Source organism: Labrus mixtus, chromosome 1 (genome assembly GCF_963584025.1).
Source record: "Labrus mixtus chromosome 1, fLabMix1.1, whole genome shotgun sequence".
NCBI lineage: Eukaryota > Metazoa > Chordata > Actinopteri > Labriformes > Labridae > Labrus > Labrus mixtus.
This window is the reverse complement of record NC_083612.1, coordinates 4,877,838-4,903,547: the sequence shown is the minus strand read 5'-3', so window position 1 is coordinate 4,903,547 and position 25,710 is coordinate 4,877,838. Positions and strand designations below refer to the sequence as shown.

Below are 25,710 nucleotides of genomic sequence, written 5' to 3'. Positions count from 1 at the left end.
GTGTCAGGAGCAGCCCTGGAATGAATAACAGACAGGATTAGAGGAAAGAGAGAGAGTCAGATAAAGTCCTTCTCCCCTATGTTTAGGAGTTATTTACAGCAACACTTTCATCTGAGTTTATGTGTGGAGAGAAAGAATGGACTATTCATTTGAATAGCTGGGCTTCCTTCAGAGAAAGGGCACTCTAAAACTTATTGTAATCAGCCTGTTTGTCAGTTCCCAAACTCAAGAATTTCAAAATATGCATAGATGTACCCTCACATGATGCAGTGTTTTACTTCATAATCACATGAAAGACATCCAGCCACACTCACATACGGGCAATTTAGTGTAATTTACCGGATGAGCATGTCTTTGGACCGTGGGAGGAAGCCGGAGTACCCGGCGTGAACCAATGCATGCACAGGGAGGACATGCAAACTCCATACAGAGAGGCTCCTGACTGCACAGTGGTGCAGTGGTGCAAATATAAAAACATGAGAAACATCATTTATACATGCAAATTATTAAATAGAAGCATAAAGAACATTTCTTAAAGATATCAGAAAGTAAATGCAAAGCGGTATTTTAAATCAATTAAAGATAATAGACTTGTTGAAGGCTAACTTTCCAGATGAAGATGCAGCTTTGCCGTAGAAGTCCCTGAAGTTTTCCCCACCGGTGTGTGGTACTGATTCCTGTGAAGGTGAAATAGGTAACGAGCTAAAATTGAACTTTTAATCAATTATCATGTTAATTTAAATGAGGAAGTTCCTTTACATAGTTTTCCTGTCTTATAACCAACACAACAACAGCACACAAGTCTCTTGTCCTTCTTCCACTGCAGTGGACATTCTCATAGGAGCAGGAGGCCGGTGAAAGGCTTGCTCTGCTGTCAGCCTGGTATCCCCCAAACAGGATTAAGGGAGGGTATGGTGCTCCCGCTTGGTGTAATTCACCCTGATGTGATTTCCATTTGTCTGGCCTGCCTCCTACTTTCCCCTCCTTCTAATCCTTCACTATTCTCACCACCGACGGTGAGCCGGGCTAATCTGCTGGCAGAAGGAGCAGAGGCGTCCATGCGTAGACTCTCTCCGATAAAACTCACAGGACTCGCTGGTTAGTTTGGGCTGGTTTACACTCTATGGGAGCACACACCTTCTCTGAGTGTTTGTGGACATGAAACTTGTGGTAAGATTGCTGTTAGAAATGTGCAGTCACTGTAGGAGCTGTTTGAGGCTGCAGGATTAGCTGTCATTAGCTCTGTTGTATGTGTGATTGGCTCTGCAGATCAATGTGGTATGTAACCTGTCAGTCCTTCTCTGTGACTAACGTGAGTTTCCATGAAGAGTTTTATAATATTCAATTTCTTTTTTACAATTGAGGTAATCAGAGCAACTCAGTATTTTATTGTGACAGGGTTAAAGTTGTTCATTTGGAGGAGAGACATTTAAGCCAGTTAAGAACACTTTCTTTCGAGTGTATGTCACGTCTTTGTTGAAAGAGTCGGAAAATAATTCATTTCATTGATTGATTATTTTTCAATCTAATTTTGAAAAACATTATTCTTTCCCAAAATGTGTTTAAACCAATAAAGTAAAAAATAAATAAATAAACTCTCTATTAAGTGGACAGGATAATACAACCCTGACTAGAATTGTATCAAATGATGCTATGACTATATTTTCATTGGAAATAGGTTCACAATTTCTTACTGGACTGACATAGTTTCACTGTGTTTTTTAGACTCGTAACTGTGATTATTGTTTTCATTATTTTTTTTGTCGTTAGAGGTCAGCACAATGACCCAAACACATAATGCAGACATACACTCCAGTCCTTTTTTTTTTTTACATTTAAATATCCTTTTTTAATCCCCGAGGGTAAATTTGGTGGTTACATGGTTACTGTGTTAGCAAGCAGCTGCCTATTTAAACATCTTTTTTTTTACACAGAAATACACAAGGTTAACATTCATTTAAATTAGGCTGCTGTTCACTCTTCTTTTAGCTCTGGTTTGGTCTCCACCACTTTGTCTGTCTACACGTACGGGAACAGAGAAGAGCTTTTTAATGAATTAGAACACGTAAACAGGATTTAAACTGTTTGAAGCTGCGCGTCAAAACACTACAGCTCTGTAACACTTTACAGGGTTTTTAATGCTCTGTGGGTTCACCAGCACAGCAAACAGCATTCAGAGTTAAAGTTAGTCCATTGGTAACTGAGCTCGTTCAACAACACGTCTATTAACACAGACAATCTGCTGGCTGCTTTCAATGAAGCAAATATTTAAAAAAAAAAAGACTCAGGTAAACTTTGAGTTTTAAAAAGTGTTGCAGTGAGGTACCACTGAGTCTTCACAGAGGCCTGGACCAAAACCTGTAGCCCAGAGCGCTCGTTTAGGACACTGACAAAATGCCGTTTGTGTTGAAGTTCTTACCCTCCTCAAAACCACAAATTGTTATATCTGCACATCTGTTCAATCAATCAATCAATATATTTTAATTTGTATATTGCCAATTTATAACGACTGTTTTCTGAAGACACTTGAGAAGGTCTAGCACAGAGACTGTAAATATTAATGGAGGAAGCCTGAGTGACGTCAGCCATCTGTTCCTGCAGGGGGCTCATCAGCAGCAGCCGCCATGCTGGAAATCCTGTCTCAGCGTAACTTTCAGTCAACCTAATGATCGCGCCCACCTGTCAATCATGTCACGCGCCTAACTATGGATAACACATATCATTTTCAGAATCAAAACGGAGTCGTTTTAAAAATCTTCACCTCTGTACAGTGTGTGCCCATGATGACAATAACTAATCAGACCTATTTGACCTATGTCAGCACATACGGCACATACTGTAGTTTTCTGCCACTAAAACCCGTCAGATAAAGGAGCTTGTAATTCCTCTGCACTGCAGGAGATGAGAGAGACCAGAGCCAGCTGGCCCTGAACCTCGCCATGGTTGTTGCTTACCTTTGACCTGTAAAGTTTGATCACATCTCGTGAGAACGGTTTGATTAGCCGAGGCTCGCGTCTCAGCCAAAAACATTCTGTCGATGGTTACTGTTTAGTAGGCATCAAACGAGGACACGAGTGACACAGACGACCTGAGCAAGCTCTCCCCAGCACTCTCTAAATCTAAAGTCAGCAGGGGTTTGACTTGATTAAAGATTTATCCTGAGAGGAGGCCAGCAGGAGTTCTGGGCAACACCTGTAACTGTTTCGTCCTCTTTACACGTCCTCTTTAAATAACTTGAATTACTGCCACAGCAGTGAGGTCTGAAACCATGAGATGGACTTAGGAGAAAGCTTCACAGTACTTATTCTGTGATGTACAGTGTTGAGGTTTCTTTTGCATGTCCAAAGTGACTCACTGACGGTGTTAATGCATCAGTATTTATACTTTTCAGGAGCTCCAGTTTACTCGCTTTCCATGTTTAATACAGGTCCTGTATATGTGGAACTACTGTTGACATATAACTGGCCACAACATGCCAACCTGAGGACGTCTCTTAGACCTGAGTCTTCCACAAAAAACACCAATTTAGCAAGAGCTGCTGTTATTCTGTTTAGTTTCCTCCATATCTCTGCTGACCTTGGTGATGTGGTAGCTCACTGACATCAGTCTGATTAGCTCGTAGGTGGAAGCTCAACCTCAAAGTCAATCAGTGCTATTTTAACACTGTTTGAAGATAAAATGCTGCAGACGTTAAGGTGGAGGGCATGATCAGTGAAACCGTAACTCTCCTGGTAGATTTTTTAACTCCAGTGTTAGAGGGACCCATTTTTTCCTTTGAATGACGTTTGTGTATTTAGTTCAGAAATTTAAATCATAGAATTGTTTCACTTCTCCAACTTTCACATTTCACCACCAAATCTACATAGTGCACCTTTAAGACAGATCAAATGTATTCTGAAGAGCACTTCAAATCTAAAAATATATTTTTTTGGTTTGTGGTTTGGTTTGAGATAATGTCAAACATAAAATGTTGAAACATGGAGAACTGTTATAATCTTCATGAAACCACAAAACATGATTGAAAATGCAAGCGTTTTTATAATAATGTTAGAGAAAACATTAACGTGATGGTTTTGCTGCTACATTAATGGACTGATAATGAATTTGTTCATATTTGTTGCCGTCTGTCTCTTTGTGTCTGATAACAGATTCTCCTGACATGAGTAAATGGCCCCTGATATAGCAGAGATGACAGCAGAGGAAACACTGGACCAATGGGTGTCCAGCCCTGTGGGGGAGCTAAAATTAACCGCTGACCAAGAGCTCGAGGAGGAACTCCACAGATTCGACCAAGTGACCGACTATCACACGGACACGCCCAGTGAGGAGTGTACAGCAATCAGTGAGAGGTAACACACAAGTTTTATTAAAAAAAACTTGTTCTAAGGCGTTAGTGGACAAAAAGCATCACAATAATTAAGATCATTTTTAACAGATGCTGTCTCAAGTCAAACTTGGTTTGTCTCAGTTATATGTATGTTTTTAAATGCTAGGGATGACCTGGAAGAGCTGTTATTCTTTTCTCTTCTTTAAATATAGAACAATAAAATATACATCATAAAGGAAAATGCAACAGATTTAGAGAATCATCAAAAGCAATTAAAGATACTGCTGAGTGACTGCAGGGGCAGGTATGGCTTACTCTCTGCTTTGCATGTGAACATAACCAGAACATATTAATGACAGTAATCCTGCCCTATATCTGAAACTATTTCTTGAGCTCTAGATACTTAAAATTTAAGTGAATTTAAACCCTCTTCAGTAAATCTTAGGTTTTTATTTCTAGGATTCTAAATCAGAAAGTTATAGGTGTAAAAAAAAGAATTCCTCCAAGTATAATGTAACACTATACTAAACTATTGCACAGAGAAATGACTGAATTACATCAGTAAAGTTTTTATACATGAGGTCAAGATTCAACTGATGTGTCGCATAAAGAACTAGGAAGTGGTGACTTGAGGGAAACTGTATGGATACTTTGTCTTAACCATTGATTCCCAACCCAGAGTCCGAGCCCCCCTAAGGGGGTGCCAAATGTGTCAAGGAGGGTGCGAGGCTTTTGCTCATATGAGGTTGTCACATTGGAATTGCATCTATTGTAGGCCTAATCTGTTGGGATATCTTTTCTAATGAAGACAATTCAAATTGATATTGATTTTTGACAGCAATGAATCCCTTTTTGTCGTGCTGGTTGTGGGAGTCTCAGCAGTGTGTGTGTTTATGTGTGTGTGCGTTTACCTTTCTCACATTGTTTGACAGTATTCACTTCAGCCAACATCCCAAAGTGTATCGATGCAGAAGATGATCAAATGAGATGGTCGGCTCTAAAATAAGATTAAATACATGTCCTGTCATTCATGGTTTGAATGTTATGTATGTTTTCTTTGTCTTTTTTTAAGATATCTTTTTTGGCTTTTTGTGCCTTTATTGGAGAGATAGGACAGTGGATGGAGTCAGAAATCAGGGAGACAGAGAGTAGGGGATAACATCCTGAAAGGGAGCCACAGAACGGATTCTAACCCGGGTCACCCGCTTAAAGGACTACAGCCTCCATACATGAGGCGCGCGCACTGACCACTGCGTCACCGGTGCACTAAAGACTATTTTTCTGAAGGAGAATCAGAATCAGAATGAGAATCAGAATTGCACTAAGGGTTGAATAAGTGAGCCTTGTAGACTTGTGGCTTTAGTCTTTCTGCTTTAGTTGAATGACAGATAAAGAGTAAGAAGCCTCGTCATAAATCTACAGTCAGGTCAATGTTAGCATCCAGCTCACATACACACACTCTGCTCGCCCTCTGACATGACAGTTGTCTGTGCTGGTCTGTGCAGTGAGGAGGTGATCTGCAGGATCTGCCATGAAGGCGGAGCCTCGGGGGAGCTGTTGTCCCCGTGCGAGTGCTCTGGAAGCCTGGCCATGGTGCATCAGGCCTGCCTGGAGCATTGGCTGACCGCCTCCAACAGCAGCCATTGTGAACTCTGCCACCACCAGTTTGCATTGGAGCGCCTGTCAAAACCTCTGACTGAGGTAGGCTTTTCATTACACAGCATTGTCATTGTTCCTCAACACAATGCTTCTCTGCATACAATTCCTAAAATGTTTTATTTTTTATTAAAATATATATGATGGCAATTAAAAAGAAATATGCACCATGGCTGTGCAGTGGTTAGCACTGCAGGAAGTTTCCTAGTTTGAATCTGAAAGACAGCAGCAGCCTTTCTGTGAGGAGTTTGGATGTTCTCTGTGAGCTTGTGTAGGTTCTCTGCAGGTTCTCAGGCTTCCTCCCTCGGTGCACAGACATGCTCCTTAGGTTAATTGGTCACTCTTAATTGCCTACATGTATGAGCATAAATATCTGTCCATCTCTCTGGATGTCAGTGTTTTGGTAATTTCTGATTCCAGATTGTGGTGGTACATTCTGTAACACAGATAAGAAACCAATGGACACACAACAACAGATAAAAGGAGATTGATGTCTTGTGGGTTAAATACCATTTGCAACATATTACATATGAAATTCTAAAGTTTTGAATCATAATAAATCTGTGCTAACAGGATATCTAAACCTCTTCCTGTTGTAAGCCTGTAAGTATTGTCACAAAAACATGCATCGCATTTCATCCGACAGTCAGTGTAGAGACTGAATATGTTAAATATGATCCTGTGTTGCATGACATGTATACTTCCTGGTAGTCAAAGATCAGAGTGGATATAGTTAAACATCTTAAAGTGTTTGTTAAAGAAAAAATGACACATAATATTGTCAACAGCAAACAGAAAGTTATCAGCATTCTGAAAGGCAACACACAAAATGTATTTCTATTTCTGCACGCTCCATTCAAGCTTCTCCTGCAGCCCTGCTGAATGACCGACTGCATTGAGGTAGAGCAAGAAAAAAGTTCAAGCTCAAAGCTCAAACATTCCAATAGAAAATAATGCTAGTTTAGTTTGCAACACTTTTGCTTAACTAGTTATCCCTCTTTTTAAAATAAACATTTGTTAGACCAATAAGCAAAAGGGAAATGGTTTGGTCAGGATTATTATTTGTCGACCAGTATCAGTTGTGTATGTTTGCCTTTAGATTCGAGTAAAGGTCTAAGTGTAGTTTAGTTTGGCAAAACTTCTGGAAGAAGAGCAAAAGAGCTGGCTTGGAGCTGGTTGGAGTGTATTCCAAATTATTGCACGATTCATTTGAATGATTATACACCCCAATAAAATACTAATTTACTTTTAAAGTAAAATAAAAGTGTTTTTCTTTTGATATCCAATGACCTGTTTTTTTTTTTAATGAATAATGAGACAGCACATGTCACAGTCAGAAGACATGTAAACTCATGCAGCCTTCATGTTGGACAACCCGCTGCTGCCCACTGGACTGCTGGAACCTATAAAGCCACTTAGTCTGAGAGCCAGATTAGATGGCGTTTTCTCCCCTTGCTGCTCTGTAGAGGACAGAACAGTTGAGTGTATTAGTGGCCTCTTCCACTTCCTCCTCATTGTGCTGCATGTGTGGTCACGGCCTCTAATCTGCTAATTAAGCACCACGTGCTCTGTGTGGGTAAGCTACAGTGAACAGCAGAAGCCTTCTGGCAGCCAGTGACGGACACATGCACAGATACACATGCATACTTTACATTGGTGAAGAAGTGCAGCTGTCCTGGAGACGTGGAGGTGTGTCAGTCATCTCTGACTCAACAACACACTCACACAGAAATTCCCCTGTTAAAAAACGAGTTACTGTAAAATTAACGATATATTGCTGTTGCTGAAATTTACAGTTTTCTACCGTTTTTGTAAATACAGCAAAAAGCTGTTATTTTAAACAAAGAAAATACCCTTTAAGAACATGAAGGTTAAATAGGCAAAGAATCTTGCACAAATATTTACATTAAGGCATTTAGCAAAGGCCATTTCAAATGTATATAAAGTGCATAAAAGAGTTTTAGTAGTTACATTTTAAACAGAGAAGTCTCAACTTCTTTTTCCCAAAATGCATTGCAAAAATTACGGTAAATTACCGTTTTGTTTCCTTCAAGCAATAATACAGTAAAATATTGTTATAAACCGTTATAATACAGTAATGTCCTCTATTTAAACATAACAGGATCATACTGTTGAAATTTCCTTGTTAATTTACAGCAGGCTCTGCACACATTAAACACTAGCAATGACGATATGCATTTATCATTTATTCCCGGGTGCAGACTCAGTTTGTAATACAATTCTGAAATGTTGTGATAAAAAAACAATATTGTGGTTGGTTAGTATTGCTTATTGCCATTTTCTTTTCTTTTCTAAACCCAAACAAAACTTAAATCATACCTCAGGAGTTTGAGTAGAAAATAATATTTCCAAAAACAATGCACATCACGTCAGTGAGCAGCAACATACTGTTTCCCCAGATCTCTGTGATCATTATAGAATATAGAATAGAATATATCTTTATTGTCATTCCTATAAAAAAAACAAAAAAAACAGTTTAGCAGCTCTTGTCAGTGGCAGTCACACACACACAGACAGACGGTAAAAATGTTAACGTAAAGACAAACATTAGAATTCAAATTCAAATTCAAATTCAAAAAACTTTATTTGTCCCCGGGGGGCAATTCAAAGGCACACAGAGCAGTAAATTAACAACAGTGCAAGAAGACGAAACATTACACAAATATAAAGTGTCAATTTAAATACAGCTTAAACTTAACTTAAAATACAAAATATAAAAAGAGTAGATATATCACATTATAAAAACAAGAAGAAAGCTCTGGGAAAGAAAGTGCAAAAAGTGCAAAGCAGCTGTCAGGTTCAGTACTCTGTTTCTATCACTTTATAATCATCTGACAAGCATCTTTTTTCTTTTGTTGCCTGGGCGACAAGTCCAACCCACTCTAAGATATGACTGTGGGTGACAGTAGCTCCGACTGAAGGGACCTGGGTTGGAAACTGGAGGGTCACTGTTCAAGTCTTAGTTCTGACGAGGTCAGGAAATAAAATTATTATTATACGAGTTACTGATTCCTGGCTGTGATGTGTACTGGGAAAAGAAAAGTCATATTGCATTGGATCTAAATAAGAAAATCACAGGTCTATAAACATATTCAAAACCTTTTAAATGCATCAATAAACTTAGTACATAACCGACTATAATAGTCCCTGTAATGACCACCATATACTACCAAACAGTTGTTCTAATATACTGTGGCCCCTGTTGGTCTCACGACCCGGATTTATAAAATGGGATGGAGCCGTTTGATGTTTATTTACTTGTAATTTGACTATGTTGATATGAAGATGTCTAATCATATAATCGGTATGTATATTTATATGTATTATAGTTTAAGGTAATGTGATGTTTATAATACTTCTACTGTCCTCTGTGATTCTCACTACTGCACAGATCAGTTCTGGCTTTGATCGCCCCCTGCTGGCCAGATGCTGTATTGTCCGTAAATGTCAGTTCTTGAGTTTTAAAGCCCCGTCCACGTGATAATGTCATGATACTGGGGTGAAGTCGTCTTCAATGATTCTTCTGTTAACTTGTCTTCTTTCTGTCTCTGCACAGTGGCTGGGTTCTCCCTCTGTGCAGCAGCAGAGAAGGACGTTGTGCGGTGACGCAGTGTGTTTCCTGTTCATCACGCCACTGGCCAGCCTCTCAGGATGGCTGTGTGTTCAGGGAGCCAGAGACCTCTACAACACCAACGGCATGGAGGCTCTGGGGCTGCTGGTCCTCACGCTGGCCCTCTTTACCATATATGTCTTTTGGACTGTGGTGCGTTCAGGGTCTAAAAAATGTATCATTCAACAGCCTAATCCAGCTGTGTTTACACATACTGTAGAGCTTGTAGAGTTGGTTTATTCTGTGAGCTGCCTCATAGGAACTTAAGAGAGACAGCTCTTATTTTAAGTGGGATGGTATGAAAGAACTGTCAAATGACAGTCTATCACCTTCACTAAATGGTGGACAGCAAGGCCCCTGTTTGCAGAAGCTAATAAACAATAATAAACTGCTGTGGAAGGGGTCACAGCACAGCATATTTACCACCTAAAAAACCTTCAAAGGCTTTATATGCGATTTTTTGATCCAGCAGATGTCGCCCTTGAGCACCAGCATGAAACCAAAACAACTTGTGCTGCATTGTTGTGTTAGCATGCTAATGCTAGTGATCTTTATTATGCTCGTATCTTCACACTGCATGTACATTTACCTGAAATGAGCGTGATCTAGAAACACAGTTAAGCAGTGAGTACAGTATGTTATTCTTCTTTTCTCTAGTCCCTCAATTAAACAACTTTTATACTCGAGGGGAGGAGTCAGCCGGCCGTCCGGGCGATGTAAACAAAGTGAAGATAGGACTCTGAAAACTCTGAAAACATCACAGACAGTGGGACTCGGGTGTTACACCCATTGTAGACAGTCATGACTCACAGAGTTATTTTCAGAGGATATACTTGATTTATATTATATTTAAGTGTGAAAAATCGCATATAAAACCTTTAAAACAATCAAATTTAAATGATGTTTTGATACTTTTGTCGGCTCAGTTTTCATCACCAGAGGCGCTGCTTGTCAACCCAAGGCCAGTAGTAGCCCCCCCCAACAGCTGACAAACTTTAAACCAAAGCATTGCCTCAAAATGTGAACGTTTTTGCAACAACAGTAAGAAACCTGCCTAAGGGGGCCCCACCTGACAGCACTCAATCTCAATGCCCTGCTAAGCGTTGCAGCATTATTCCTGTGAAAAACCAACACTTTCAGGGGCGCTAGTGGCACAGTGGTTAGAGCGCGCGCCCATGGAGGCAGCAGCCCAGTGGGCAACCCAGGTTCAAACCCAACCTGTGGCTCCTTTCCCACATGTCATTCCCCACTCTCTCTCTCCCTGATTTCCAACTCTATCCACTGTCCTATCACTCTAATAAAGGCACAAAATGGCCAAAAATAAATCTTAAAAAAAAAAAAATGTACTTATTGGTCTAGGGGTGAAAAAAAGGAAAATAATGATAAACACTGGTTGGAGGGGCCCCCAATTAATTTTTGCCCAGGGCCCCAACAACCACTGGTCATCACATTTTAACCATACAACTCTCATTCTTGTGCATGCAGAGAACTGACACTAACAAGTAGATACAATAAACTATGAAAAAAGATTTACTGGAATATGCTTTTCTGTTTCACAGGTGTCTGTGCGCTACCACATGCATCTGTTCAAGACGTGGAAGAAGACCGACCAGAGAGTGCGACTGCAAGTTCCCCTGCAAGCCCACAACACACTAAACCAACAGACGCTGTCCGTAAACATCCCCGGCAAAGCCCCCAACAAGGAGACTATGGTGTAGACCCGAGTCTACGATTCTAAACAACGCTTAAATGTAAGGACGGAGGGGAACAAAGAGCACATCGTAAATGAGCAGCAGATTTAATGAAAGGGTTGGAGGACAATTGGACTAATCTGCCTTCTGTTAAACTGTTCAATAACAGAGGAACTGCTGACACAGCCTGGGAGGAAGGATTGCTTCCAAGGAGCAAAAGCTCAGACTTTTCACAACCTTTGTGTCTTACAGCGATGAAAACTAATTCAGAAGAGTCGTTCTGGTTGTTTGTGGTTTTCAATGATCTTCTGATCCACAGTGACGGTCACTATCAAGATTTCTTGAAACAAAGAAGTCTTGGATTAATCTCATCTGGTTATTCATTCACAACTGATGACAATCTGTACAAACTTTACAAATGTGGTATCTTAAACTATTTTTTTGAAGAAGTAAAGAAAAGCTGCCCTGATGCCACTCACTGTTTCACACACACTCTGTGAACATGCTGATCAGAGAGTCCGGTGGTAAATGTTCATTCAGGCGGTTTGGAGGGATTTACAGATTTCTTTGAAGCAAGGAATGATAAATGGTAAATGGACTTAAGCTTGTGTAGCGCTTTCTAGTCTTCTGACTACTCTGCAGGTCACACCTACACATTCACACACTGATGGTAGAGGCTGCTGTGTAGTGAGATCATCAGAAGTCATTTACCTCATTCATACGTCGCCGATGAAGCAGTGGGAGCATTTGGGGGTTAAGTGTCTTACCCAGGGACACCTCATATGTCGCTGCAGGAGCTGGGGATCGAACCCTCGACCTTCCGGTTGAGAGAGACGACGGTCCTGCCCACTGAGTCACAGCCTCTGTTACTGTAACTTTTACAGTTTTCTTATTTTCAAATTAGAAATTAATCTAGTCGCCCAAACTCGTTTTTGAAAAACTTGAATTGAGATTTTCTTTTACAACTTTTTGTGTGACTGATCAGAAAAGTTAGAGAGCAGAGTACAGCAACACATCAATGTGTTTCTGTGTTTTTAGCAGTAACTATCTGGATGATTAGTAACCACTCAAGGAAAAAGAGAGAAGTTCAAACTTTTCAGATATTTTTTGTGTGAATCAAAACTCAGCTGAAAATCCGGTCCAGCCACCAGATACTGAAATTAAACATTCAATAAAACACAAAGCCAGTGTTGTGACTAAACAGTACTTGAGACTTTATTATTCCAACAGTTTTATTTCTCTCTCACACACACACACACACACACACACAAATAAAACAAAATGTTATCAAGGCACAGTTCATAGCTTGTCTTGTGCAATTGGAGCAAATGAACAATCGCGGACAGCAGGAGACGGAGAAGCGCTCACATAACGGCACAGCTCACTTCCTTAGACAGATCCTGAAGAGAACAAAGCTTTAGTTAGCACATGTTATCAGTTTCAAGCATTCAGACACATGCTGGGGTCATATTAAACTTAAGATGTAACATGCAGTTAGGGAAGGGAAAGAGAAATACTAGGGGCCACTTCGCACACACTGACATTTGTGAAACATCAGGAAGTCCACACCATCTGATCAGTACGTTTCATTTTCACTGACGGACTGCTGTTTGAGACATGAAACTTTTTTAACCAAAAACCTTCCCTAAACTGAAAAAGTGCATCTTTATCATCTCCTTTGCCAGTTTTCATATGGAATAATATTCTAAGCTTATCACCTTTGAGTAAGATATTTTATTCTGGCATCATTTTATTATCTGAAAGAAAATAAATCCAAAGCTATGTATGCAGTGTTGCTCTGATTTAAGACATGAACATTATTCAATCTAAACTTTATTTATATAGCACCTTTCAGACAAATTAAATTGCAGTTCAAAGTGCTTAAAGAGTGCAGAAAAGTTATTGACAAAAAAGTAGTTTATAAAATCAATGATAAAATCATTAAGAGACTAATGCACACCAATAAGACTTTAAAAACTACATGTATAAAAGAAAGTAATAGGTATTCTGATTTGCCTCACTTTAGGATCTTAGCTTAAAAATGTAAAAAATAATTATGCCATCAAGTAGTTTGTCCGACAGAGCACTCTTTTAGTCTCAAGACCACAGGTCTCGTATCGGAATCGAAAAAGCATTTTTACTCTGTCTTGTCCCGGTCTCGGACTGGGCGGATTTAGGATTTTAAATCAAGACCGGTCAAGATTCATCAGTTACTGAGCGTATGACCCCTACCCGCCACCGTATTAAAGACATTTACCAGTCTATATTATAAATCATGCCCAAAGCAATTTGTCATTGTATGATCTGCAAAGTCAGATTTAAAGGTCACATATTCTTCTTTTCAACAAGTTTCAATAAGTCTCAGAGCTCCACCAAACATGTCTGGGAAGTGTCTTGATCAATAGAGGATCAGAGTGGATTTAGAACATGAATAAACCCCTCTTCAGCCCTGCTCAGCACAGGCTGTTTCTGTGTCTGTACCTTTAAATGCTAATGAGCTGTGTCTGACCACACCGAGCTTTCTCGCTCCATGTCCTATTGTTTACGGTGAGAAGGCAGGCTGAGAGGGCAGAACAAACACCTAGCTGTGGGAGGGGTTACTGCCCTTTGTGATGTCATGAAGGGAAAATCTCCAAACAGCCTGTTTGAACACATTTTCTGAAAAGTGGAGCAGGCATAAGACAGAGGATGGACTTTTCTCATAGTTAGAAGGTTTGTAGACTGACTAGGGACACATTAGTGTTAGATGAACATGGTACAGTGTACTTTGCATAATATGTGACCTTTAAAGAACCAATATAACATGAGGGAAAAAGGGGGTAAACATGACGAGTTCAGAGATTTCTTCAGATTCTCAGGATCTTTAATGACGTAATGTTCTGTAGACAATGAAATACCCAGAGTATTTTTGTGATTGTACGTCTATAGACATTATTCAATAACTGCTGCATCATTTACCAGCATCAGAACTCTCAGACGTATCCTAACTAACCTGCTGCTGGTTAACCTTATCAAAATGGGAATATCATTTTGGAAAAATACATTTTTCTGTTTCAAAATCTGATATGTTGTCTTTTTGCTATTTTCAATCAAATATGGGGTTTCAAAGTTTTGCAACACCCCTCTTTTGAAAACAGGGGTGTATAAAATGTTTCCCCTCAGCTGAAAACTTTTGTAGAGAAAAAAATGTAAAGAAAGGACAGATTGAGAACTCATAATGTCACCTCCTCCTGATCAGGTTGGTTATTAAGTTACAAAAGGTGAAAGGAAACCAGCCTTGTGAAACTCAAAACTCTTGCTTTAGGCCAAACATGTCTGATTAGCTTTGTGGTAAAACTAAATTGTTTTGCATGTTACCGACTGAAACGCAAAAAGGCAGCAGCAATTAAACCATGCAATGAACAAGCCATGCACCTGTGCACGTCAGGAACAAGCAGATGAGCGGCGGGTAAAAGCCTCCTCACCTACCGTACTTTAAACTGTGCTCGGTATTCAAGAGACAGAACAACACTTCTTCTTTCTCTTGGGCTTCAATGTAGGCAGAAAAGAAAGTGATAAAAATTCATAGACAACAGTATCTGTGTTTGCATCTCCATGTCATGTAGAGGCTATGAGTGAGAGCAACCCATTCAGGTACTTCACACACTACTTTAGGCCCCTTTTTGGGTGAAAGCAGTTTATCCTTTTTGGGTAAGGCTTCTGATTTTTTTAAATCACCTGCCAACACAAACGCAGGGCATGTTTTCACCCAAAAGGGGGCGTGGTTGCTTTGGTAACTACGAAGTGATGCTTGACTGCTCGCATCACTTGCACCTGTGCTGTAATTGCTTGTTGTGTGAATCAGTGTGGTTACCTGTCTGCGATAATGCTGGATGTCACTGCCCGCGACAAATTCTTCATCAAACTCCAGTTCAGTTTCCTCTTCACCTCTGCCCTGCAGACACACCCGGCGCTCGGCTATTTTCTGAAAAGGTATCACATGAGTCCTACTGTGAGTTACATCCCTTATTATTTGATGTGAACTAAACTACTGTATATGTAGAGAAGAAACTCTGCAGCTTCACAAAGCTAAAACCATGTGTGATCCAGTCATTTTCTCCCCCTAATCAGAGTTAAGGCAGCTGTTGTTAGAGTGCAGAGCTCTGGCTAATGCAAAAATAAATTACCTACACACTACAGGTTCTTCAGAGAGTAGGTGTTGTGTACTGTACGGGTGCTTACATGCTGTTCTGTGCTGTCAACATTTTAAAGAAGTATAAGAGATCCTTTAAAGGAGGTCATAACCAATCAAGAAGATCATTTGGAAACTAATGACAGTGACAACATTGCCCCAATCACCACGTCAACATCTCACAGAGTGTACAGGTGCATTGTGGGATGCGTAGTTTGCTTCACTTACCTCATGGTTGGGGTTTAGAAGGAGCACCCTTACATCAATGATGGGGCCCCAGCTCCTGTGGCCCTGAAGAATCAGGTCTCTAGAATCAGCCTCAGCACCTGCACCTTCTGCCCAGATCTGACGTGTACACACAGACACACACACACACACACAGACACGCACACACACACACGAGAAAACCAAAATCAGAGAGTCGTGATCTTCAGGCCCTCAGAGGCTGCATGAAAACAGACGATTCTGAAGTGCATAGACTCCAAAAAAAACCCATCGTCTGTGAAAACAGTTCATCTGAAATGTTAGCTACATTTCTATCATAAAACAGTATATAAACCAGATCCCAAATTTCTGACACCTTCCCTAAGTCCAGGTTCATTTAAAATTGACAGTAGCAGGTGTAAAACTGTCCCATTGTTTGACAAGACAAACTTGAAAATATTTTTAGAATCATGACTAACACACCCTCTGCACTGAAGAGGAGAGATAAAATCTGGCTTTTTATCAGTTCTCAGTTAAGAAACAAAACAGCATATGGAGTTGAATGGCATTCCAAGCAAAATATTCTGCCAAGTACACAAAGATATCTTCGAGGAAGCCTTGATTATTTCAGCAGAACAATGTCAAACCACATTCCACACATATTACAACATGGCTCCATAGTTCAAGAGTCTGGGTGATAAACTGGCCTGCCTGTAGTCCTGAGCTGTCACCCATAGAAAATATTTGGCCCGATATGAATCGTAAAAACACAAAAAAAAGGACACACTGATCTGTTGAGTAGTTAAAATCATTCATAAAGCAACAATGCTACACATCCCACAAGTGTCCCCACTTCTTAGAAATGTATTGATGGAATCAAATTCAAAACAGGCAAAATCATTTTCAAAAACAATTAAATTAAAAAATTTGGCACCACTTAAAAACAGCTCAACCAATCCCATTTCCCCCTGAAAGGTTTCCATAAGTTCGTAATTCGCAGAGGAACAAACAGGAAGTAGTTGAAAATGATTAACAGTAGCTACTCACTGTGAGCGTATCTCCACAGGCCAGAACACAGGAGGGGGGGATGTGGAAGGAGATGTCCCCAGAGTCTTGGTACATCTTACGAACCACCCAACCACCTAGCTGCTGCTCCTGGAATTGCAGTGAAGAGAAGAAAATAGGCATCATTCATTTCAAGGTTTACCAATAACTCTGAAAAGATAAATTATGGGTTTATTTTTAGTGGATAGAAATCACGGAGAGTGGAAAGATTAAGTGCAGGAAAGGAGTCACAGGCTGGATTTGAACCTTGGCCTGCACCAAGAACAACAGTCTCAGTACATGGAGCACCCAAACTAACCGCCAGCGCCCAAAAGTTCTTTTTTTTTCCTCTTCTGACACTTTATAATAAGTCAGAATGGATTCAGCAGATTCAAGTCTTTTCTTCTCCCAATCAGAATAAGCGGGAAGTTGTTTATTACAAACACAGATACTCTACATGAATGTTATGTGCTTATGCTTTGTCTGGTTGCTGCACCATGTTAGGGACTTCTGTCAACAGCGTTTTGATTTGGAGGAGCAGATGTTTAGAGTCCATCGGTGTTGATCATTGTAGAGGTCAAATAATTTAAATTTGAATACCACTGTCTTTTTCCCTGAACCCACAAAGAATGGTTATGACGTCTTGTCCTCAGTGTGGGTCAGAGCTAAAAAACACTGGATCCTACATTTCCCACAAAGCAACCGAAGAAAGTGAAACTTGAGATATTCAGGCTAATTCTCAAAACTAGAAAGATCTTTCACCTTCTCAGAGTTGTTCTTCAATCGTATATATTTGCCTTCCATGTCTATCTCTGCCACGCTAACAGCACTCTGCTCTGTAGCATGACTGGACATTTTGTAGGCCGGTGAGCTGCCGGAGGCTCCTTCGTGTTTCCGTTTCTTTCCTCTTATTCTGCGGCTGCTGTGATCGTGTGTCCGAGGTACAGCTGTGCGCTGGGAGGGGCTGGGTGACAGATGCAATCTGAGAACAAACAAAACAACATAGGAACAACGTGGAGTAAGAGAATACAGAACAGAGTATGATGTTTTATATTTGCACATGTTCACAGATCGGTGCCGCACCTCTCTTCCTCCACCTCCAGCATCTTCCTGTAAGCATTGATCTCCATGTCCAGAGCCAACTTGACGTCCAGCAGGTTCTCGTAGTCTTCCAACTGGGTGTACATCTGGCTCCTCAGGTTTAGCAGCTCCTGCTCCTTGTGACCAATTTTCTGCTGCCAAACCTCCCGCTCCCGGTCTAAAGTCCTCTCCAAGTCCTGAAAGCGGCTTTCCAGCGTCATTTTCTGCCAGGGAGAGCAAGAATCATGTGAATACATAAAACACAAAGAAGAAGAAGAGATCTGTGTGTCAAGACTTCAGACTACAAACTTACCACAGCCTGAGAGCTGAACTAGGAAATCTATTTAGATTTGACTGATCACTTTAAAATCTCTGAATTACATTTGTTTTAAATGCTGTCCCTAATGAGCCATGTCACAATCTTAGATCTTCAGGAGGAGCCCTTCTGGTCGGGTTAGGGTTAGTAAATTACACGCAGATCTAAACTTCCATCCCTGTAAGATTTGAAGGGAAACCTTTTTGTCAACTGTTCATCTTGATTTAACTCAAACAGTGTGAGCTCTCTAGTTGTGCCCTAGATTACACAGGTTTCCCACTCTTTAGCAGAGATCATTTTCAGTGACAGTTTAGCTGGTATGACAGGAAGGCATCTTGCCCATACACCAGTGGGCTCCAATGAGTGCTGTGAAGCCCATTTGCCTACATCAAAAGATTTCCTGTCATTACAATTTGATCTTTGGGCATCTCCTGATACTTCTCCTAGCCAGAGGAAGCCAGTCCTTGAACTGGAGATGTTCTTCACACTCAGTTTTAAACTTGCACCATCTTTCTGTTTCTCACTCCTGTAATTAGAGGAAAAGTGTAATATGAACATTTCAGTATAAGGACACATAGTTCTTAGTACTTTATGACTCTTGTGGTTTTTCTTGGTAAAAGAGAAAAAGATAGATGAATGGGTTAGTGTGACCTGCGGTGTAAAAGGTGCTGTGAGCAGTCAGCACATATTTTCCTTGGAGCTCCTGAGCTCTTGGGTCTTGTAGTTTCCTCGGGATTGTTGGTGAGGATGGCCTGCAGCTATGGGCAGCTATGGACACCCCCCCCCTGCACCTCCCCCTGAATGATTGTGAAGCTTGTCGAGTGTATGCCCGGCCTTAGAATGAAAAATCATCCTGGTTCACTCTGAAATGTTTTAGTTAGCCTTGCCAGATTTATTTTGATTGTCGTCTCCTTTTTCTCTCCGCCTGACATAAACTACGACAACAGGTATTTGAACAGCCGGGGTTTGAGTCAGAGCTGCACTTACATCTTTCTGATACTGCTGAAGCTGAGAGCTGAGGGTCTCCAATCTCAACTTGGTCGTTTCGAGCTCATCATTGGTGGCTGATGCGACTTCGTTTTTCTCCAGCGCAGCCTGCTGGGCGTTCTGTAACTGTAGAGCAAAGAAACCAGGTTTAAATTAATGGTCAATAAATCAGGATCACTCTGAACGAGTCATCCTGTGTTAGTACCTTCATACTGAACGTCTTGTCGATCTCTTCCTTATACTGCTGCAGCTGAGACTCGTGGTCCTGGCGCAGCCCCCTCATCGACTCGGACAGTTTACTCTCAAACTCTCTCTGTCTCCCAGAGTCCAGCTCTACCAGTTGGCTCTCATGTCGGCTTCGGATCTCAAAGATTTCCTACAAAACATGAACGTTGTACATTCACTCACATGTGCTTTAATATGTACGGGACCATTTTAAAAGGAGAGGGGTCTCACTCATCCTGAAGGGGGTTTCCGCTGCAATAACAACCCGCTCACTAAACACATCCCTACATTATCTATATATTGTTTTACATGGCTACTAACAAGGGAATAAACATTTTTTAACAAAATATTTATTTGGACTTCAGGTGTTTAAAAATAGTTACACAAAGCGGGTGTTGAATCAACATTCACAGCTGCGTCTATTTTAACTGTTAACTTAGTGGCCTTCATAAAATTAACTAAAGATTCATCGATCCACCTTTTTTTTAGTTCTGGTCCGATTCAGATTCAGATTTTTTTTATATCACAATTAATAGTGTTATTGTTGTTGTTGGTACTATATACACTTCAGAAGGTCAACACTTTTTTATATTCAGGTCTAATTACAGATTTTTTTTCCTCAACTGTTTATAGGTTCTTGTTTAAATGTCACATATTTTTATCCCTGCACAGGTTGGGTACATTTCTTGTATGAATCTATTTTTAATTGCACAGTTTAAGTTTGATTCATCTAGAGGTATTCTTTAAATCTTTTATTTGGGTTAATATATATGTATGGAAGGGGGGGGCGTCGGTTTTTGTGGTTTAATTTGTAACAAATGCTTCATGTACGTCTTTGTAACCTGCTACTGGATGCTTTGAATTTCCCTCGGGATCAATAAAGTATCTATGTCTGAGGCTGCACGAAGCTGTAGTGAACCTGACACTGCATTGTTTTGGCTTCACATACAAACAGGAAGCAGCAACAGCTGTCGGGTTTTTCAAATTAAAAGTTTTAAACTGAAGTGTAAGAATTGTTACTTTTGATCATGTAGAAGGAGCTGTTCCATCTCGTCTGAACGTCGTCATGGAGACGATTTGTGGACACTTCTTACAGTTCAGTCTGAACGAGCTGAGAATGTTTAAAGTGACCAACCATCTCTTGATCGGTGATGTGGATCGGTGCCGTCAGTTCGATGTGTTAATTACTTCAATATTGGACCCGGTACCGATATAAGTAACGACAGGTCCCATCTCTAAAAGGAACTTAATTGGCTTTCATAACTCACATTATATTTAACATGTCTTTAAACAAGCTAACCTAGACGTTATAACTCACATTGAAAAGAACATTTTCACTGATGGTAAAGTTAGAACGATCTGATCCGCATGAATCAGCACATCGCCTAATAGAGATTTATTTTAATCTTATTTCAGGGTCTTTTCCATTCACAGGTTTTTAAACAAATCCAAATCCCATAGAATTTCCTGTTATGTGCCATCTTTACTTTGGTATATTCCTCTGCCAAGGCGTTCAGTTTACAAGTTCATCTGCTTTCCTGCGCTGATATCCTCTCCCTCCTACTTTCCCCACAGTAAATAGACTCTACTTCAAATCAACTGAACTTCTTTGCAAAGATTGATATGATAAAATGTAGTCCTCCAGAGTCTGTGATAAGAGCCGTGTCCCAACAATTAGCTTTTTAATAACGGTGATCTATCGGGGATAAGAGACCAGAGAATCAATGATGATCACACTTTAAATTGTTTTCATAGTGGGTTGAACGTGTCATTAGATTGAGGTAAAGGCTCGTGATACGGAGCATGCTGCTGTGTGTTTGTGGGCGTTACCTGCTCACTGATGTTCTTCTGGAGTTCAAGCTGTTCTTTAAGTGTTTGAACCTGGTTCTCCATCGCAACCCTCCTCAAGATCTCAGAGCTGAGCTGGTTCTTTGTGTCGTCAAGAACAACCTCCACCTAGTGACAAATATAATAAACACACACACACACACCTGTGTAGGGTCACAGCAAATCAAAACATGAAATCCTATTTCATGTTGTGTCTGTAACTCCACAACTACATTTATACAATCAAGTGATCTGGACAATCTGAAGGATCGCATTATTGAATGTTACAACTGACTCTTCATGAACACCTAGAAAGAGAGAGACACACCCACACCAAAATACAAGAAAAGGAGCTGAAAGACTCTTTCTACAAGTGCCTAGGGCTGGGAAATATATCGACTTTTTAAGATATATCGATATATTTTCAAACAAGATATAGGGTAAGACAATATCATTAATATATATAATAATAATGGAGTATCGCCATTCAGCTAAACAATATCAAGATATGAGTTTTGGTCCATATCGCCCAGCCCTACAAGTGCCCCTAAAAATCCTTCAGTCCTGAAGTCAGCGACATTTTAAAATCAATCTGATGCTACAACAGCACTGGTTGAAGTACTACACAAAAAGTTCCAAAAACTATGCGACAGTCGAGAATTCAGTCAAAACATATCATGAACATCTCTTCACCCTCGAGGGCATTGAGACTTATTCTTCACTTCAAACAGTTCAATCTCATTCGCTTAATAATAACACATTTGGGTCCAGACTATGAATGGGTGTTTTAAGTCAATTAAACAATTAGATGTTGTCCGCCTCATTAGTCTGTAACAGAATTACTAGAGTCAGTTAAAAGCATTTCTAATCCTTATTTATGTTGTTCCTCAAATATTATATCCAAACTGTAACACAACCACCTTCCACAAGCCGGGGCTTTAGCTTCATTTAATGTTCTTTCACCCTCAGCTCAACTACCTGGATGTAAGAGAGTGGTGAACCGATAACATCTGTTAGCTCACGATGGTCTGGAAGTTTTATGATCAAGAAAACGAGATAAAGTTGGCGTGCACGCCATATCGACCAGAGCAATGCGTAAGCACATTCAGAAAAGGCACGTGGAAGTTAACCTGCAAGGAGGAACAAAAGCTGGCGGCGCTAGCACTGCTAATGCTACACTGCCACACTCTGCAAACTAATCTGACTTCATTCTGACAGGTGCAATGTTGACTGTTAGTCTGAATTTGTGTTTGAAATGTGTTGTTTTTCTAATCCTAATCTCACACTTTGACAGAGGAGGCTGTGGGAGACTCTACTGCCTAACTCAAACTATCAGCTGTACGCCTCCCAAAACCAGTCAGGTTGGAAATTTCCTCAAATACATTTAAGAAATATAACAATACACTGAATGAAGAGTTATGATGCAACAAAGACTCGCGGCTGTGAACAGCATCTGATGAAGACCCCGGTCGGGCTCCACACGTTGTGTTCCTTAAAGCAAATAAAGCAAATAAATAAGTTTATCTTTGGGAACCGTAGAGTTGAGATTCTTCGTTGCATCATAACAAGGGATTTTTTTCTGAATAAGTGACGTGTGTGTGTTTGCTGACTTTCTCTGTAAATATTTAAAGGAGAACATTAACCCCTTCTTAGAACAATGCCCTGAGTAGGTCTCAGTTAAACAGGATAAGATGGTGGACGTATAACAATGGAACGAGTCTCTCTCACTGAGTTAGTGCAGAGCATGTGATTGTCAGTTAACTATTCTCACAATAACAGACAAAAAACAGGGACAACGGACAGAGAGGAAATATTCCACGAATGGATAACAGCAGCTGCCATGGCCTCTCAAGGATGAAAAAAAACTAATGTTATAAAACTCACTCCATGCATTGCTGATCATGTCTCACTCAAATCTTATCTGTTAAATCGTAGTTCAAGGGAAGGTTTGTTTTTCTAAATTAATCAAAAACCTTAATCTAAGCCTGAGATTTCCCACGGCTTTGTGATGTCAAAGGAAATGTCAACGTTTGAGTTTCATGGGAAAAAAAAAAAATATTATCACATCATCGTCCTTTGGTCCAACTAGACACTCGTGTGAAATTCTCATAGTCAGCAAACGATTCTTGTGTACTCATCAAAAAACTACCGAAGGTCTAAAATGAGGCTAATCACAACACCGCCTCTGAAAAACCATCTCCTCTTGTAACCTCAAACATGTTCATCAGATAACTGTTCATCTTCATGAAACTAAGAACTGAAAACTCTAAACATTTAGTCATGGGGGCCGTTTGTACTTTTTCTTATTTAGGCTCTTTAGTTCGATCATTAAACCTAAAGTTAGCGTTAAACTTAATGGAACTCTAAATTTACGTTCTCCAGCTGTCCCTGCAGGTCCGTGAAGTCTTCATTGAGCCTCCTGTTGTCGGACAGCAGCTTGGTGTACTCGGCGTCCTTGGAGCTCAGAGCAGCCTCAACTGTCCTCAACTGGGACAACGTGTTGGCCAGATCGCCCTCCTTCTTCTGGTTCCTGCAGGAGAAATCACAACGCGTCAATTTTGTGTTTGGCTGCTACTTTTGCCAGGTCTAAGATAAGATAAGATAATCCTTTATCTATCCCACAACGGGGGCAAACAAAAAGTGAACACAGTACAATTTAAATTACAAATAAATAAATAAGAATGTACAAAAAAATTGATTTCTCTTGTGTAAAAAGAGATTTTTCATATAAAAAAAAAGGGACTTCCTGGTTACATAAAGGCAGCCTTAAAATAAATGAAAATGCTCAACTATATTCTGCTTTCCATATAAAACATGAAAACACTTTATTTTTTTGACAAATAGCAGAAGAAATTGCAAACACTGACTATAACCATCAGTTGTACGTAAATAAGTAGATGTATCAGTATTAAGAAAAAACAAGCAAAATCATTTAAAAGCCTTGTTGCTACTGGGATCGACACACCATGAAATGATTCACTTTTATATCAGGGATCAGTGTGTTGGGAGAAAATGTTTCAAGGCTACAATGAAGTGTATGCATGGGCGGTTCTAGGCAGGGGCCAACAGGGGCCAGTGACCCTGTAACACATAACACAGTATCTGACTCACAATCTAGTATTTAATTCTGTTACTGAAACAAATATAAATCATGGTATTTAATGGCGTGCGCTAGTATTTGGCATAATATATATTTTTTAAAGCGATCATCTTTGTCTATTTTTCACCTGGGTTTAATGTTCCCCTCTGACTGAGGGGCCCTAGTTTGGCCCCCCCTCAGTAAAAGTGGTCTAGAACCACCACTGAGTGTATGCTCTATAAACAACTTCTGGGCCCATTTAAAGATCGTAAAGGTCAAAGGTGAGTCATGTGAACCAGCGTGCAGTACAGACAGGCCTTGATATCTTGAATATACCCCGGATAACACTGTGGCAACAATTCAAAGTCTTCATGAGTTGTTCAAGTGTGTGCAGCTTCAATGAGCTCATATTAAAGTGGAGGCTGGATCAGCAGCCTCTCAGACACCTGCACGGTCATGCATTGATTTATTGTAAGACTACTACCTTGCTTTAAGTTTCCTGTACTCCTCGTACAGATTTCCGTAGTCGATCTGCAGCCGGGCCCTCTCTCCGGCCAGGCCGTCCAGGGACTTCCTAACATCGGCCAACTCCTCCTCGTACAGCCGCCGCACGTTGCCCATCTCCCGGCTCTTCGACTCGTCTTTATCCTCCAGCTGGATGAGCATGGAGGACCTCTCACTCTCCAGGTCTTGGACCCGCTGGATGTAATTGGCGAGGCGGTCGTTGAGGGATCGGAGCTCATCTTTTTCCTGGATGCGGGACAGCCGGGTCGGACTGGTGCTGGATGTGGGCAGGCCGGCGGCGGCGCTGCGGCGGCTGACGGAGCGGCTGGTGCGGCTCCCGGAGGCGGCAGGGGTGGAGGTGGCAGAGGCCATGGTGGTAGTCAGGTAGTCCCCAAGTGAACCAGATAGCCTACTTTACGTGATTCTGAGATTACACGCCGGTGTAAGGTGCTCCCATGCGAACTAACACAGACATGCAGAGATATTTAAAATTCAGTAAATCACGTGTAGCCTTAAACGCTGTTAAGTTTTATCTCTCAGCGCGCCACAAAGAAAACATCCATCCAGCACGATTTACTGGTTAATTGGCCTTTTTCCCCCGGAGTTTAAGGTGTTCACAGCTGAAAGAAATCAAATTTGACGAGTTGACGCACTCGGATAAGTAAAGAGCACCGTCAGCGTAAAATCCTCCTAAATGGAGCAGTACAGTTCCGGTTGGGATTTTCAAAATAAAACTATTTTGCGTGCGTGTGGGAGAAGGATGACACAGAAACTGTTGAACATTATGGACAATAACATGCATCCCTTACACAATCTCGTGTGTGAACAAAAGAGTGTCTTTAGTGGGAGGCTACGGCAGCTAAGATGCAAAAAGGACAGATTTAAAAATACTTTTTTACCTACTGCAATTGCACTTTATAACGACTCCCCTTTAAGTAAGGACAGAAGACATTTAAACTTTTAAACTT

At 40.6% G+C, this 25,710-nt stretch overlaps 2 protein-coding genes across 4 annotated transcripts; one reads left to right on the top strand and one right to left on the bottom strand.

Annotated features, from left to right (window-relative positions):
• The first annotated feature begins 1,036 nt into the window (after positions 1–1,036).
• zgc:158785 (uncharacterized protein LOC791214 homolog) lies at positions 1,037–11,426 on the top strand. The gene is made up of 5 exons (XM_061046104.1): positions 1,037–1,170; positions 4,149–4,349; positions 5,833–6,028; positions 9,561–9,767; positions 11,174–11,426. The coding sequence occupies exons 2-5, from the start codon at positions 4,168–4,170 to the stop codon at positions 11,330–11,332; spliced, it is 744 nt and encodes a 247-aa protein (XP_060902087.1). The 5' UTR covers positions 1,037–1,170; positions 4,149–4,167; the 3' UTR covers positions 11,333–11,426.
• Positions 11,427–12,495: 1,069 nt separating this feature from the next.
• On the bottom strand, positions 12,496–25,391 carry lmnl3 (lamin L3). Of its 3 annotated transcripts, none has more exons than XM_061065569.1 (12): positions 24,723–25,391; positions 23,533–23,689; positions 21,163–21,288; positions 19,313–19,483; positions 19,108–19,233; positions 17,808–18,028; positions 17,487–17,706; positions 16,728–16,835; positions 15,705–15,821; positions 15,159–15,269; positions 14,770–14,833; positions 12,496–12,705 (listed from the first exon to the last, which is right to left on the bottom strand). In XM_061065569.1, the coding sequence occupies exons 1-11, from the start codon at positions 25,112–25,114 to the stop codon at positions 14,798–14,800; spliced, it is 1,785 nt and encodes a 594-aa protein (XP_060921552.1). In that variant the 5' UTR covers positions 25,115–25,391; the 3' UTR covers positions 12,496–12,705; positions 14,770–14,797. The 3 variants fall into 3 exon arrangements, with proteins under 3 accessions (XP_060921552.1, XP_060921153.1, XP_060920412.1); XM_061065170.1 differs by having other exon boundaries at positions 14,774–14,833; XM_061064429.1 differs by lacking the exon at positions 14,770–14,833.
• Positions 25,392–25,710: the final 319 nt, after the last annotated feature.

Bases quoted from the DNA above. Each gene is read 5' to 3' on its own strand.
- zgc:158785 (XM_061046104.1), top strand. From the start codon at position 4,168: ATGGCCCCTGATATAGCAGAGATGACAGCAGAGGAAACACTGGACCAA. The intron at 6,029-9,560 runs GTAGGCTTTTCA...GTCTCTGCACAG, and splicing joins TGTCAAAACCTCTGACTGAG to TGGCTGGGTTCTCCCTCTGT. The intron at 9,768-11,173 runs GTGCGTTCAGGG...TCTGTTTCACAG, and splicing joins TATATGTCTTTTGGACTGTG to GTGTCTGTGCGCTACCACAT.
- lmnl3 (XM_061065569.1), bottom strand. From the start codon at position 25,114: ATGGCCTCTGCCACCTCCACCCCTGCCGCCTCCGGGAGCCGCACCAGC. The intron at 23,690-24,722 runs GTAGTAGTCTTA...TTTCTCCTGCAG, and splicing joins TACAGGAAACTTAAAGCAAG to GAACCAGAAGAAGGAGGGCG. The intron at 15,822-16,727 runs GTGAGTAGCTAC...TGTACACGTCAG, and splicing joins CCTGTGGAGATACGCTCACA to ATCTGGGCAGAAGGTGCAGG.